We start from the raw sequence: 12,710 nt of genomic DNA on the forward strand, positions 1-12,710 counted from the left end.
GGTATGGCCAGGGTAACCTGGGGGAGGGGCTGCTTCTCCACCAAAATGCCAGGGACCCCCTCTCCCCACTCCTAAAACCAACCCCAGGGTGGTTTTACTGAAAACATTTATTATTTATTTATTTATTATTATTATTATTTTATGAGCCAGAGTCTCGCTCTGTCACCCAGGCTGGAGTGCAGTGGCGTGATCTCGGCTCACTGCAAGCTCCGCCTTCCGGGTTCACGCCATTCTTCTGCATCAGCCTCCCGAGTAGCTGGGACTACAGGCGCCCGCCACCACGCCCGGCTAATTTTTTGTATTTTTAGTAGAGACAGGGTTTCACCGTGTTGGCCAGGATGGTCTCTATCTCCTGACCTCGTGATCCACCTGCCTCGGTCTCCCAAAGTGCTGGGATTACAGGCGTGAGCCACGGTGCCCGGCCTGAAAACATTTATTACAACAAAACGTCAGAGCTATGTGACAGTAAGTTTCCACAAGCTGGTAGGGTTGAACCGGGGCAGGAGTCGCTGGTACAGGGACCTCACTGCCCACCCCATGCTCAGCTCCTGCCTGGAGGAACCTCTGGCTGACCCAGACACAGGATGGACAGCTGTCAGAAAATCTGGACAACAGCTCGGTAGGGCGATTGGGCAGCCTCCTCCTGTCCATGCTTCTGCCCAGGCTGAGCCTCGGAGGAGGCCTGGTTCCTGGTCATCTTGGGACTGACGACGATGCTGCTGTTGGTGACTCGGGGCCCATACCAGCCTGCCCAGTACTGGGTGTCCCTGCCCCCATGCTGGAAGAGGATGTAGCGGACACCCCGGGGGTAGTCTGAGAAGGTGTAGGAGACCTGTCGGGAGGAAGGGAGAGGAAGTGACCACCGGGACGGGGGAGGGGAAGGCAGGAGCCAGGTCCTCTAAGAGAGCTGCCCAGGCTGGAAGGCAACAGCTCCAGGCCAGAGAGCAGGGGCACCCTGGGCCCTGAGGCTGCCCTTTGCTTCCTGCCATCCTGGCCCTGGGAGGAGTGGGTAGAGACAGCAAGTGGGTGAGGCCTCACCTCTGTCCATGTGGCATTGTTCCACTGTTGGATGGTCACAGGTGGGGGCTCAAAGGAGGCCAACACGAAGTAGTCAGCCGAGGCCAGCTGCACTTTGAGTTGGTAGGTGCAGCCACAGTCGGCTCTGGCAGCAAACCTGGTGGAGGGGTTGAGAGCCCTGTGTCCAAGCCACCGAGAGCTGGCCCCAGGGGTGGGGGCAGGTGGGACCTACACATTGGAGCTCGGAGCTTCATCTCCCATCAGCTGACACTGCTCTGCCTGCAAGGCCCAGCTGGCTTCAGCGCTCCCTATGCCCCACTGTGGCCCGGGGATAAGCTGTCTGTCCATGCTGGCCTCCGTTACCCCATCTGAGAAGAGGGACCCTTTTGGGCATCCTACTAAAGATACGACCTCAAAAATCAAAAGACCCCTCCAGAGAGGCCTGGTCTGTCCAAGCCATGTCACCTGTACTTACAATGGACCAGGCTGTGGATTCAGTGGGAGAGTCAAGGGGGTGGCCTGTGTAATGGGGCTGGCACAAAGCTCACCCTCTGCTCAGCCCAGCCACCTCTCCCCCCTGCAGCTCTGCATACCCCTCCATCCTCACCGCTTTATCCTCAGAGTGGCAGCCCTGGGGCCTGCCTAGAACTGGGGTCCTGCTTCTGCCACCGGCCAAGCCAGAGCCTGGCACAATCCTGTGCACAGAGTAGGAGCTCCAAAAAGAGTCATGGGATGAATAGGGAAAGGGGCAGGGGAGGCAGGTAGGTCAGGGGACCTGGGGGTTCCCACCCAGTCCAGAGAGGGCTGAGGTCCTCTGTTGCCCAAGTGCCTGTCAGTGTCGGCTGGGCACAGTGGCTCACACCTGTAATCCCAGCACTTTGGGAGGCCGAGGTGGGTGGATCACTTGAGGTCAGGAGTTTGAAACCAGCCTGACCAGCATGGTAAGACGCCGTCTGTATTAAAAATATATAAAAAAAAAAATAACCGGGTGTAGTGGTGGGCACCTGTAATCCCAGCTACTCAGGATGCTGAGGCAGGAGAATCGCTTGAACATGGGAGGCGGAGGTTGCAGTGAGCCAAGATCATGCCACTGCACTCCAGCCTGGGTGACAGAGCGAGACTCCGTCTCAAAAAAAAAAAAAGTGCCTGTCCATGACAGCGCACCTGGGGGCCTCAGCCTCCTCACCTGCACACTGGGGCTACTGTGTCCTGCTGACTACGTCACAGGGTGGTGGGGAGGCCAGGAGGTGCCGCAGGGTGTGGGTGCAGAGCAGGGGCGGAGGCCGGGGCTACCTGGCTCCAGGACACTGCTGTGCAGAGTGGGCACTTGCTATGGGTTGTCTCACGTACATGCAGCGCAGTAAGAGGAGCATGTAGAGTGTGGGGACACAGGCCATGGACCCTACTCACCAGTCCTTAACCACGATGTCCGGCCGGAATGTGTCTAGTAGCTCCTCCCAGTAGCCCTCGGCTACAAGGTCCACCAGCTGGGACTTGAGGCACATTCTGGGGAGCAGAGTTGGGGGCTTGCGTACCTGGGTGTGCTCTGCATGGCCCCCCCTCACCCAGGCCTTGGCAGCCCCTGTGAGCCCAGGGAGGTGGTTTGGGGACCTAGGGTACCCCTTGGCCGCTGCGGGACAGGCACTGGCTGGGGCTGACTCTGGCTTTTCCTCCAGTGCAGGAGGGAGTTTGACCCACTTGTGCCTGGGCGGCATTTGATCCCAGTCCAAAGGCCCATTGTTCCAGGGCACTTTTGTAAACTCAAGTTCCTAGCTTAGGGACGGATGCCTGTAGATAGCCCTGGCTTATCTTAACCGCCCAATGGACTCCTGGCCTGCTTCAGTGATCCCCACCCCCACTGTCCATCAACACAACAGCACTGAGTGATTCCAGGAAGCAGTGACTCTGGGCAAGTTTTGGGGCCACCTCCCTCGAGCTTCGCAGAGAGGACTTCCCTTAGGAAGACTTTGCCTGAGACTTGGCAAAGGTGTCCTGACCCTCTGTCCCCTCCACGCAAGCCTGGTAGGTTCAGTTTGCCTTACTCGTAGGATGTGACAAAATACTTCTTGACTTTGGGGTCAGGAAAATCTGTCCCGTGGGCTCCAGGGAGGCTCTCCACCTTCCAGCGGTCCCCACCATTGAAATCGATTTGCCATGCAAACATATCCTCTAGGAAGAACAGAAGCCGAGGTGAGACCCCCTGTGTAAATCCAAAGTCCAGCCCTCCCCACCTAGTCCCAGGAGGGCGGGAGGGAGGGTGGTTGGCGTTAGTGACCCTCTTGGGAGGCAGGACTTGCTCATGCTCAGGTCTCTGGGGCTGTGGACACCAAAGGGTTAACCAGCTTGTTTCTTCTCAAGGGCATTGTGCAGCCAAGGTACCCCACCAGCCCAAGTGTACCCCAACTGCACCTTGGAGCACCCCTACAAAGCACCCCTCCAACACATTCCCAACTGTCCTCACCATATCAGCTCTGATCTGACTCTGTCCCTCCCACTCAGTCCGAAACTGGCCTCACTCCTAACACGCAGCTGGAGAAAAGAATGCGTGTTACCAGAAATTCTAAACCAACCCCTTCCTCACTTCCATGTTGCGGTGGAACTCTGGGAAATACCCAAGTATCAGTTCTCAAAAAATTACATTACTAGAGGCCTGTGAGAGTACTGTCCTCAAAGACTAATGTGAGGCTGGGCACGGTGGCTTGCGCCTGTAATCCCAGCACTTTGGGAGGCCAAGGCAGGTGGATTGCTTGAACCCAGGAGTTCAAGACCAGCCTGGGGAACATAGCGACACCCCCCCCTTTTTTTTTTAATAAGTAAAATAATTTTTTAAAAAAGGCTAACGTGTTCATCCCAACACAGACTGCTTACTTGACCCAGATGGCACCCCAGATGTCCAGGAGGGAGAGGCCCTTGGTTAACTACATAACCCAGGTTGGAGGCCCTAGAGGACGGGTTTGTGGGTTTGTCGGTGGGTCATGGGGACCAAGATTCCCATAGGGCTCAGATGGCCTCTGCCCAGGGCAAGAGTGCCAAGTGGAGGAACAGGTACCCTTTGGGCTGGGCGCTGTGGTAACATTCATGGGTGGGCCTCCATTAGGTGGGCCTGGTGGGTGCAGGGGAGCAATCACCCTCTTCACACTGAACTTAGAGGACCTTAGAAGACAATGGCGCTTCTCTACTGGCGCTGCCCAGGCAATCACCAGGGCACTTTTTTTTTTTTTTTGAGACAGAGTCTTGCTCTGTTGCCCAGGCTGGAGTGCAGTGGCGCAATCTTGGCTCACTGCAAGCTCCGCCTCCCAGGTTCACGCTATTCTCCTGCCTCAGCCTCCCAAGTAGCTGGGACTACAGGTGCCTGCCACCACGCCCAGCTAATTTTTTTACATTTTTAGTAGAGACGGGGTTTCACCTTGTTGGCCAGGATGGTCTCGATCTCCTGACCTCGTCATCCACCCGCCTCAGCCTCCCAAAGTGCTGGGATTACAGGCGTGAGCCACCGCCCCCGGCCCACCGGGGCACTTTTCAAATGGCTCGCTTGCTCCCCCTCCAGGAGCCCGCTATTCTCCAGGTGCTCTGGGGTCCCCAGTAGAGAACCAGGGGAGTAATACAGAAATCCAGGAGCTGGGCTGGTGCTGAGCACAGACCTGGGGGTACCCCAGCAAGGCTTGACTGAGCACTGCCAGCCCCAGGCAGGCCAGGCTGTAAGGCCAGCTCTGTCAGGCGGTGTTATGCCAAGCAGGCAGCTTAGCCGGGCAGCTTCTGAATGGAATCTAGGGCAGGCAGAGGGACTGAGTGTCGGGCGCTGTCTATGGGGGCTCTGGGATTTGGGGCGGGGGGAGTTTGAGGCCTTTATCTGTCAGGACCAAACCCTGGAAGCTGGGCAGTTTTGTGTCTTTGGGGAAGTCACTCATCTTGGGCCCAAAGCTCCCCATCTATACAATGGAGTCCACCCTAATTGTCTTGGCATCTCCCAGGTTCCTTTTGTGTGTGTGTGTGTGTGTGTGTGTGTGTGTTTGTGTGTGACAGAGTCTTGCTCTGTCACCCAGCCTGCTGGAGTGCAGTGGCGCCATCTCAGCTCACTGCAACCTCCACCTCACAGGTTCAAGCGGTGCTCCTGCCTCAGCCTCCCAAGTAGTTGGGATTACAGGCGCCCACCACCATGCGTGGCTAATTTTTGTACTTTTAGTAGAGATGAGGTTTTGCCATGTTGGCCAGGCTGGTCTCGAACTCCTGACCTCAGGTGATCTGCCTGCCTCGGCCTCCCAAAGTGCTGGGATTACAGGCGTGAGCCACCGCACCTGGCCTATTTATTTTATTTTTAAATTATTTTTTCAGAGACAGAGTCTCACTCTGTTCCCCAGGCTGGAGTGAAGTGGCATAATCTTGGCTCACTGCAACCTCCATCTGGGTTCAAGCGATTCTCCTGCTTCAGCCTCCCGACGAGCTGAGATCACAGGTGCCTGCCACCATGCCTGGCTAATTTTTTTGTATTTTTGTAGAGATGGAGTTTCACCATGTTGTCCAGGCTGGTCTTGAACACCTGACCTCAAGTAATCGCCCATCCCAGCCTCCCAAAGTGCTGGGATTACAGGTATGAGCCACCGCGCCCAGCCAATCTCCCAGGATCCTAATGAGGATGAAGAGAGTACAGAGATAGCAAGGGGATTCTAAGTACACAAACCAGGTCTCAAAATCAGTTGCTGCTGGAGCCCCAACAAGAAGTATGGTGTGTTCGGGATGGATGGTGGCTCATGCCTATAATCCCAGCACTTTGAAAGGCTGAGGTGGGCGGATCATTTGCGCTCAGGAGTTCGAGACCAGTCTGGGCAACATGGTTAGACCCTGTCTTTAATTAAAAAAAAAAAAAAAAAAAAAAAAAAAATATATATATATATATATATATGTATATACACACACACATATGTGTATATATATGTATATATATAATATATGTATATGTGATGGAGGTTGCAGTGAGCCAAGATTGTGCCATTGCACTGCAGCTTGGGGAACAGAGTAAGACCCTGTCTCTGAAAAAATAATTTAAAAATAAAACAAATAGGCCAGGTGTGGTGGCTCACGCCTGTAATCCCAGCACTTTGGGAGGCCGAGGCAGGCAGATCACCTGAGGTCAGGAGTTCGAGACCAGCCTGGCCAACATGGCAAAACCTCATCTCTACTAAAAATACAAAAATTAGCTGGGCATGGTGGTGGGCACCTGTAATCCCAACTACGTGTGTGTGTGTGTGTGTGTGTATGTATATGTATACACATATATGTATACATATGTATATATACATGTATATATGTGTACATATGTATATATACATACATATATGTATACATGTGTATATATACACGTGTATATATGTATACACGTGTATATACGTATATGTATACATATGTGTGTGTGTGTATATGTGAAGGTGTCACTGTGGATGCTATAGTGTGGCAAACAAGGTCCATTTGGCCCCTGGAGCTTGAAGTTTGTAGCAGAAAAAAATAAGGAAATTCTGAAAAAAATTTTTTTTTTTTTTTGGAGACTAAAAGTTTCACTCTTGTCACCCAGGCTGGAGTGCAATGGAGCCATCTCGGCTCACCGCAACCTCTGCCTCCCAGGTTCAAGTGATTCTCCTGCCTCAGCCTCCCAAGTAGCTGGGAATTGTAGGCGTGGGCCAGCATGCCCAACTTTGTGTGTTTTTAGTAGAGACAGGGCTTTGCCATTTTGACCAGGCTGGTCTCTAACTCCTGACCTCAGGTGATCCACCCATCTCGGCCTCCCAAAGTGCCGGGATTACAGGCGTGAGCCACCGCGCCTTGTGAAAAGTGTTACAGGGCATGAAAGGGGGGTGCTATGCTAGAGGTGGAGAGGGCTGTTTTTAGTTTGGGAGCACAGGGCAGGTCTCTGAACTGAGACCTGAAGAATGAGAAGGAACCAAGGAAGTGAGGTGGGTGTTTAGGGTTAGAGAATATTCCAGGTAGTGTGGGAATTGCAAGTGCCAAGGCCCAAGGATGAGAAGGAACGAGCCCGGTGGCAGCCTCCACCCTGCCCCCATGCCACCTTCAGCACACGGGTTGCGCAGGAGGTTCCTATGCAGGCTCCGTAGGAAGTAGAAGATCTTCCAGTCGGCCACGGGCTGGTCCCAGTCCTTGGTGATGAAGCCCTCTCGCAGGCACTTGCGTTTCCAGAGGGTCATGAGGTCGATGAGGTCCCGCCAGAGGCTGCAGACCAGGCGGCAGTTCAGCAGCAGCTGGCGGGCGGGCACGTGCGTGAACAGCTCCAGCAGGATGTTCTCGGGCAGCTCGTTAATGCTGTCCAGGGCTGCTTTGGAGTGGGGAGCATCCATGGCCTGTGGGGGCAACAGCAGTTATGAGCCTGACCAGGGAGGTGGGCCCTCAGGTCCCCAGGGAACCAGGCCAGGGACTCCTCTCCAACCCTGCATTAGCCAGGTGTGGTGGCACACGCCTGGAGTCCCAGGTACTTGGGAGGCTGAGGCAGAGGATCCCTTGAGCCTGGGAATTCAAGGCTACAGTGACCTATGATGGCGCCACTGCACCCCTGCCCGGGCAACCAAGCAAGACTCTGGCTAAAAAAAAAAAAAAAAACCCACAAAAGAGCATTTCTGAGGCTGAGGGTCCTTCCAGTAAACAGTAGCCCCTCAGTGGAAAGAGTAGTCATGGGACACACATTCAGAAGAGTGCAATACAAATAGTAAGGTCTTTAGAGACACATTTTTTAAAAGGCCCCTCCCCAATTTAAAAAAAATTGCTTAATTTTAAAGCCAGTGGGTTGGGTGGACTGTAAGATTTTGTGGAGGCCACACTTGTCTGCAAAGTTCTGTGAGGGTTTTGGTGATCGTTATTTTAATGCTCTGGATTCACTGTTAGAATATAAAATTTTTTTTTTTTTGAGACAGAGTCTTGCTCTGTCACCCAGGCTGGAGTGCAGTGGTGCAATCTCGGCTCACTGCAACCTCCACCTCCAGGGTTCAAGCGATTCTCCTGCCTCAGCCTCCCGAGTAGCTGGGACTATAGGCGCATGCCACCATGCCCAGCTAATTTTTTGTATTTTTAGTAGAGACGGGGTTTCATCGTGTTAGCCAGGATGGTCTCAATCTCCTGACCCCATGATCAGCCCGCCTCGGCCTCCCAGAGTGCTGGGATTATAGGCGTGAGCCACTGTACCCGGCCAGAATATAAAATCAGTTTTACATCCCAGACTCATTAATGTTCATTTAGTGGTGGGCTAGTGCTGAGAAACCACCTTCCTATCTCCAGAAGCTTACCTTGGCCTGGAAGTCACATGTGATAAAACAACCCCATGGGAAGCCCCCACGGCACCCGCCTGAGCTGTCTTTGGTGTCAGGCCAGAATCCACTTGGAGATGGCCGGAAAAAAAAAATCAGATGGAGGGTGGCTGAGAAGACTGCCTGGGTTTGAATCCTGGTCTGCAGCGACCAGTTGGGAAGCTGTGAAAAGGAGGGGGTAACTGTCCCGACCCTGGAAGGGCCAGGAGGACCAAGTGAAGCACAGAGCTTCAGTCAGCATTGCTGTCAGCACAAACCTGCTCTCAACACTGTCCTCCCTGTACCTCTGCACTGCACACGGGTTCTGGAAAACTTCAAGCAGTGCCACAGCCCTGGCCTGAATCTGTTACCTGGGGGCACCTGGTTAGTCCTCTTAAGGGGATCCCAGGTACTTGCCCCAGGTAGGTGGGGGTTGGCCGGCAGCCAGGGCTCTGCACTGTCACTCGGGTGGGCCTCATCTGCTTACACATGAGGAGAGAATGTTCTCCACCTACAAGCAGGGACACAGAACCTTGCTGGCCTCTTTTTTTTTTTCCTTCCCCCCCACCCCGAGACAGTTTCACTCTTGTTGCCCAGGCTGGAGTGCAATGGCGTGATCTCGGCTCACTGCAATCTCCACCTCCTGGGTTCAAGCAATTCTCCAGCCTCAGCCTCCCAAGTAACTGTGATTACAGGTGCCTGCCACCACACCCAGCTAATTTTTGTATTTTTAGTAGAGACAGGGTTTCACCATGTTGGCCAGGCTGGTTTTGAACTCCTGACCTCAGGTGATCCACCCGCCTTGGCCTCCCGAAGTGCTGGGATTACAGGCGTGAGCCACTGTACCCAGCCTTTTGCTGTGGCCTCTTCTGATTTTCCATAGAGGCTTGGCCAAAGCAGCAGTTCATGGTCTTCTGAAGGCTCCCATCTCAGAAAACAGGAGGGTGGGTGCATGCTCGCTCCTGCCCAGGGAGGAACACTTTACATGGCAGAGAAAACAGGTGAGGTACTTGTGCCTCGTGAAAAATGCTTTGCAGGCCGGGTGCGGTGGCTCAAGCCTGTAACCCCAGCCCTTTGGGAGGCCGAGGGGTGCGGATCACAAGGTCAGAAGTTCGAGACCAGCCTGGCCAACACAGTGAAACCCCATCTCTACTAAAAATACAAAAAAATTAGCCAGGCGTGGTGGTGTGCGCCTGTAATCTCAGCTACTCAGGAGGCTGAGGCAGGAGAATCTTGTGAACCTGGGAGGCGGAGGTTGTGGTGAGCTGAGATTGCACCACTGCACTCCAGCCTGGGTGACAGTGCAAGGCACTGTCTCAAAAAAAGAAAAGAAAAGAAAAGAAAAAAGGCTTTGCAACCTTGGCAACACAGGGAGGCCCCGTCTCTATAAATAGTGAAAAAATTCGCCAGGCATAGTGGCGAGTGCCTGTGGTCCTAGCTACTTGGGAGGCTATGGCGTCAGGATCTTCTGAGCGCAGGAGGTCAAGGCTGCAGTAGCTCACAGGCGTGAGCCACCGAACCCGGCCCCTCAGATTTTTCTACCTTACAGTCCATGAGGCCTGCCGAGGTCACACTCTAGGGAAAGAAGGAGCCTGCTGGAGCAGAGTGAGCCATGATTGCTCCATGGCACTCCAGCCTGGGCAACAGAGCAAAACTGTCTCAAAAAAAAAAAAAAAGAGAAAAGAAAAATGCTTTGATGGAAAAAAAAAATAACAAAAAACCCAATGTGGCCAAGTCTTCTAAGTTCTGAGAAGCAACTGTAAGCATTTGAAAAAATATGTAAAACTTGTCAATTAAAAATGCTTGTAGTCTGGGCAACATAGTGAGACTCTGTCTCTAGAAAAAAAGAAATTAGGTCGGACGCGCGGACTCAGGCCTGTATTCCCAGCACTTTGGTAGGCTGAGGCGGGCGGATCACAAGATCAGGAGTTTGAGACCAGCCTGGCCAATATGGCGAAACCCCGTCTCTACTAAAAATACAAAAATTAGCTGGGCGTGGTGGCGGACGCCTGTAGTCCCAGCTACTCGGGAGGGTGAGGCAGGAGAATCGCTTGAACCCGGGAAGCGGAGGTTGCAGTGAGCCGAGATCGTGCCACTGCACTCCAGCCTGGGCGACAGAGTGAGAATCTGTCTCAAAAAAAAAAAAAAAAAAAAAAAAAAAAAAAAAGGCCGGGCACGGTGGCTCACGCCTGTAATCCCAGCACTTTGGGAGGCCGATGTGGGCGGATCACGAGGTTAGGAGATCGAGACCGTCCTGGCTAACACAGTGAAACTCCGTCTCTACTAAAAATACAAAAAATTAGCCGGGCATGGTTGCAGGTGCCTGTAGTCCCAGCTACTCGGGAGGCAGGTGCCTGTAGTCCCAGCTACTCGGGAGGCTGAGGCAGGAGAACGGCCTGAACCCGGGAGGCGGAGCTTGCAGTGAGCCGAGATCGCGCCACTGCACTCCAGCCTGGGCGACAGAGCGACACTCCGTCTCAAAAAAAAAAAAAATTAGCTAGGCATGGTGGCCCGTGCCTGTAGTCCCAGCTACGCAGGAGGCTGAGGCAGGAGGATCGCTTGAGCCCAGGAAGTCAAGGCTGCAGTGAGCCGTGATCATGCCACTGCACTCCAGCCTGGGTGACAGAGCAAGACTCTGCCATAAATAAATAAATAAATAAATAAATAAATAAATAAATAAATAAATGCTGCCAACTTCTAAAGGCACTGCTAGACTCTAGACCAAATAAAAGTCACTGGGCTCCAAGCTAGAGGCATCTAGGCACCAATAGCTTCCCACCGTGGTGACCGAAGTCTGGTCTCTGGCCCAGTCCGCATTTTCTTGCGCCCCTTCCCCGCCCCGGCCCGGGGCATTTTGTGGTGGCGAAGTCCATGCCAGCCCTAGGAAGCCCTCTCACACCGATCGGGGTCCCCAACTGCCCGGCCCGGCGTCTCATGCTCGCCTTCTCCGCACCCACCCTCCCAGCAAGCTCTAGTGGCATTGTTACTTCACCGGTTTCTCGGAAACAGAAACTGTGGCTGGGGAAAGGCAAGCGCCGGATATCGCAGGCGTGTGGGGGCCTGGAGGTCCCTTGACAGTTCTCCGAACCCGGCGCCGGCCTCGGGATGTGGCCGGGGTGGAGGCGGCCGCAGAGCCTCCGCCTGGGTGGCCCCGGGGCCAGGCCCCCAGTCGAAGTCCGGGCCCAGCCGCCCGCGCGCCCCCCACCCCTGGCCGCCCGGACCAGCGCCCGCAGGCTCCGTGAACGCCCAGGCGCCGGAGACCCCGGCTCCCCACTCGCCCGCCGCCCGTCCCCCCGGGGACGCGACCTGGGCGCAGCGGCGGAGCTCCGGGTCGGCCCGAGCCTACGGCCTCGGCGTCGTCGTCGCTGGGCCCCGCCCGGCCCCGCCGCCGCGTCACTCGCTGCGCTCGGTCCCCACCCCCGCCCCGGACCCCGCTGCCGTCCCTCTCGGCCCGGCCCCTAACCCTCACCGCGGGAAGACGAACCTGGGATCCCCAGGGCCCGGGCCCTCGCTGCGGCCTGCGTGTCCTGAAGCTGTCTCCCCCTCCAGGCGGCGGGCGGCTCAGCACCCACACCTGCACCCGCCTCCTCCGCAGGGCAGAAGCTCCCGAACGCGCGGCCGCTCCCTGGACCTCCGCACTAGTTCCTTCCTTATGCGGCCCAGGGCTCCACCTTTGACCCGCGGTCCCCTCCCTAGAGGCAGGAGCTGACACCCAGTGGGCTCCTTCTTTCCCTAGGGCGTGACCTCCGCAGGCTTCATAGACTCAAAGGTAAAAAACCTGAGGGGCTGGGAGGTGGCTAACGCCTGTGATGCCAGCACTTTGGGAGGCCGAGGTGGGGAGGATCGCTTGAGGTCCGGAGTTCGAGACCAGCCTGGCCAACATGGCAAAAACCCTGTCTCTACTAAATATACAAAAATTAGCCGGGCGTGGTGGCACACGTCTATAATCCCAGCTCCTCCGGAGGCTGAGGTGGGAGAATCGCTTGAACCTGGGAGGCTGCAGTGAGTGGAGACTGTACCACTGCACTGCAGCCTGGGCGACAGAGCCAGACCTTGTCTCAAAAAATAAAAAACCTCTGAGGTTTTTTATCAGGATTAAGTTCATGAATTTCTTCCATCAGTCAACAAATATTTAGCAAGCACCTTGTTCAGGCAACCACCAAGGGTTGTGCAGGCTGTGCACTGCACAAGGGGACTGGCCCAGGACACATTAATTGCAGTGAGGGCTACATGTTCTCTGTGGAAGGCCGTCCTTTTGCAGTTTGCCATGGGCTGGTGGGTGGTGATCCTGCCCTGGCCAAAGCCCTTATCTAGCTCACCCTTGACTGAGATAGCTAAATGTGAGGAGTACTTATTGAGCACTGGATTAGTCCATGTTCACACTGCTATAAAGAAATAGCCGCGACTGGG

At 54.8% G+C, this 12,710-nt stretch overlaps 1 protein-coding gene across 1 annotated transcript; it reads right to left on the reverse strand.

Annotated features, from left to right (window-relative positions):
* Positions 1-89: 89 nt before the first annotated feature.
* Positions 90-7,361, reverse strand: FBXO6 (F-box protein 6). Its single transcript, XM_034955416.3, has 5 exons — positions 7,076-7,361; positions 3,060-3,186; positions 2,428-2,523; positions 1,039-1,174; positions 90-832 (listed from the first exon to the last, which is right to left on the reverse strand). The coding sequence occupies exons 1-5, from the start codon at positions 7,359-7,361 to the stop codon at positions 596-598; spliced, it is 882 nt and encodes a 293-aa protein (XP_034811307.3). The 3' UTR covers positions 90-595.
* Between the last annotated feature and the right edge of the window lie 5,349 nt (positions 7,362-12,710).

Source organism: Pan paniscus, chromosome 1, assembly GCF_029289425.2.
Source record: "Pan paniscus chromosome 1, NHGRI_mPanPan1-v2.0_pri, whole genome shotgun sequence".
Lineage (NCBI taxonomy): Eukaryota > Metazoa > Chordata > Mammalia > Primates > Hominidae > Pan > Pan paniscus.

What these genes read in the sequence shown, in the direction of transcription:
- FBXO6 (XM_034955416.3), bottom strand. Translation starts at nt 7,361, where the DNA reads ATGGATGCTCCCCACTCCAAAGCAGCCCTGGACAGCATTAACGAGCTG. An exon ending in GCGCAACCCGTGTGCTGAAG is followed by an intron (nt 3,187 to 7,075) that starts GTGGCATGGGGG and finishes TGTTCTTCCTAG; the next exon opens with AGGATATGTTTGCATGGCAA. An exon ending in ACAATGCCACATGGACAGAG is followed by an intron (nt 833 to 1,038) that starts GTGAGGCCTCAC and finishes TCCTCCCGACAG; the next exon opens with GTCTCCTACACCTTCTCAGA.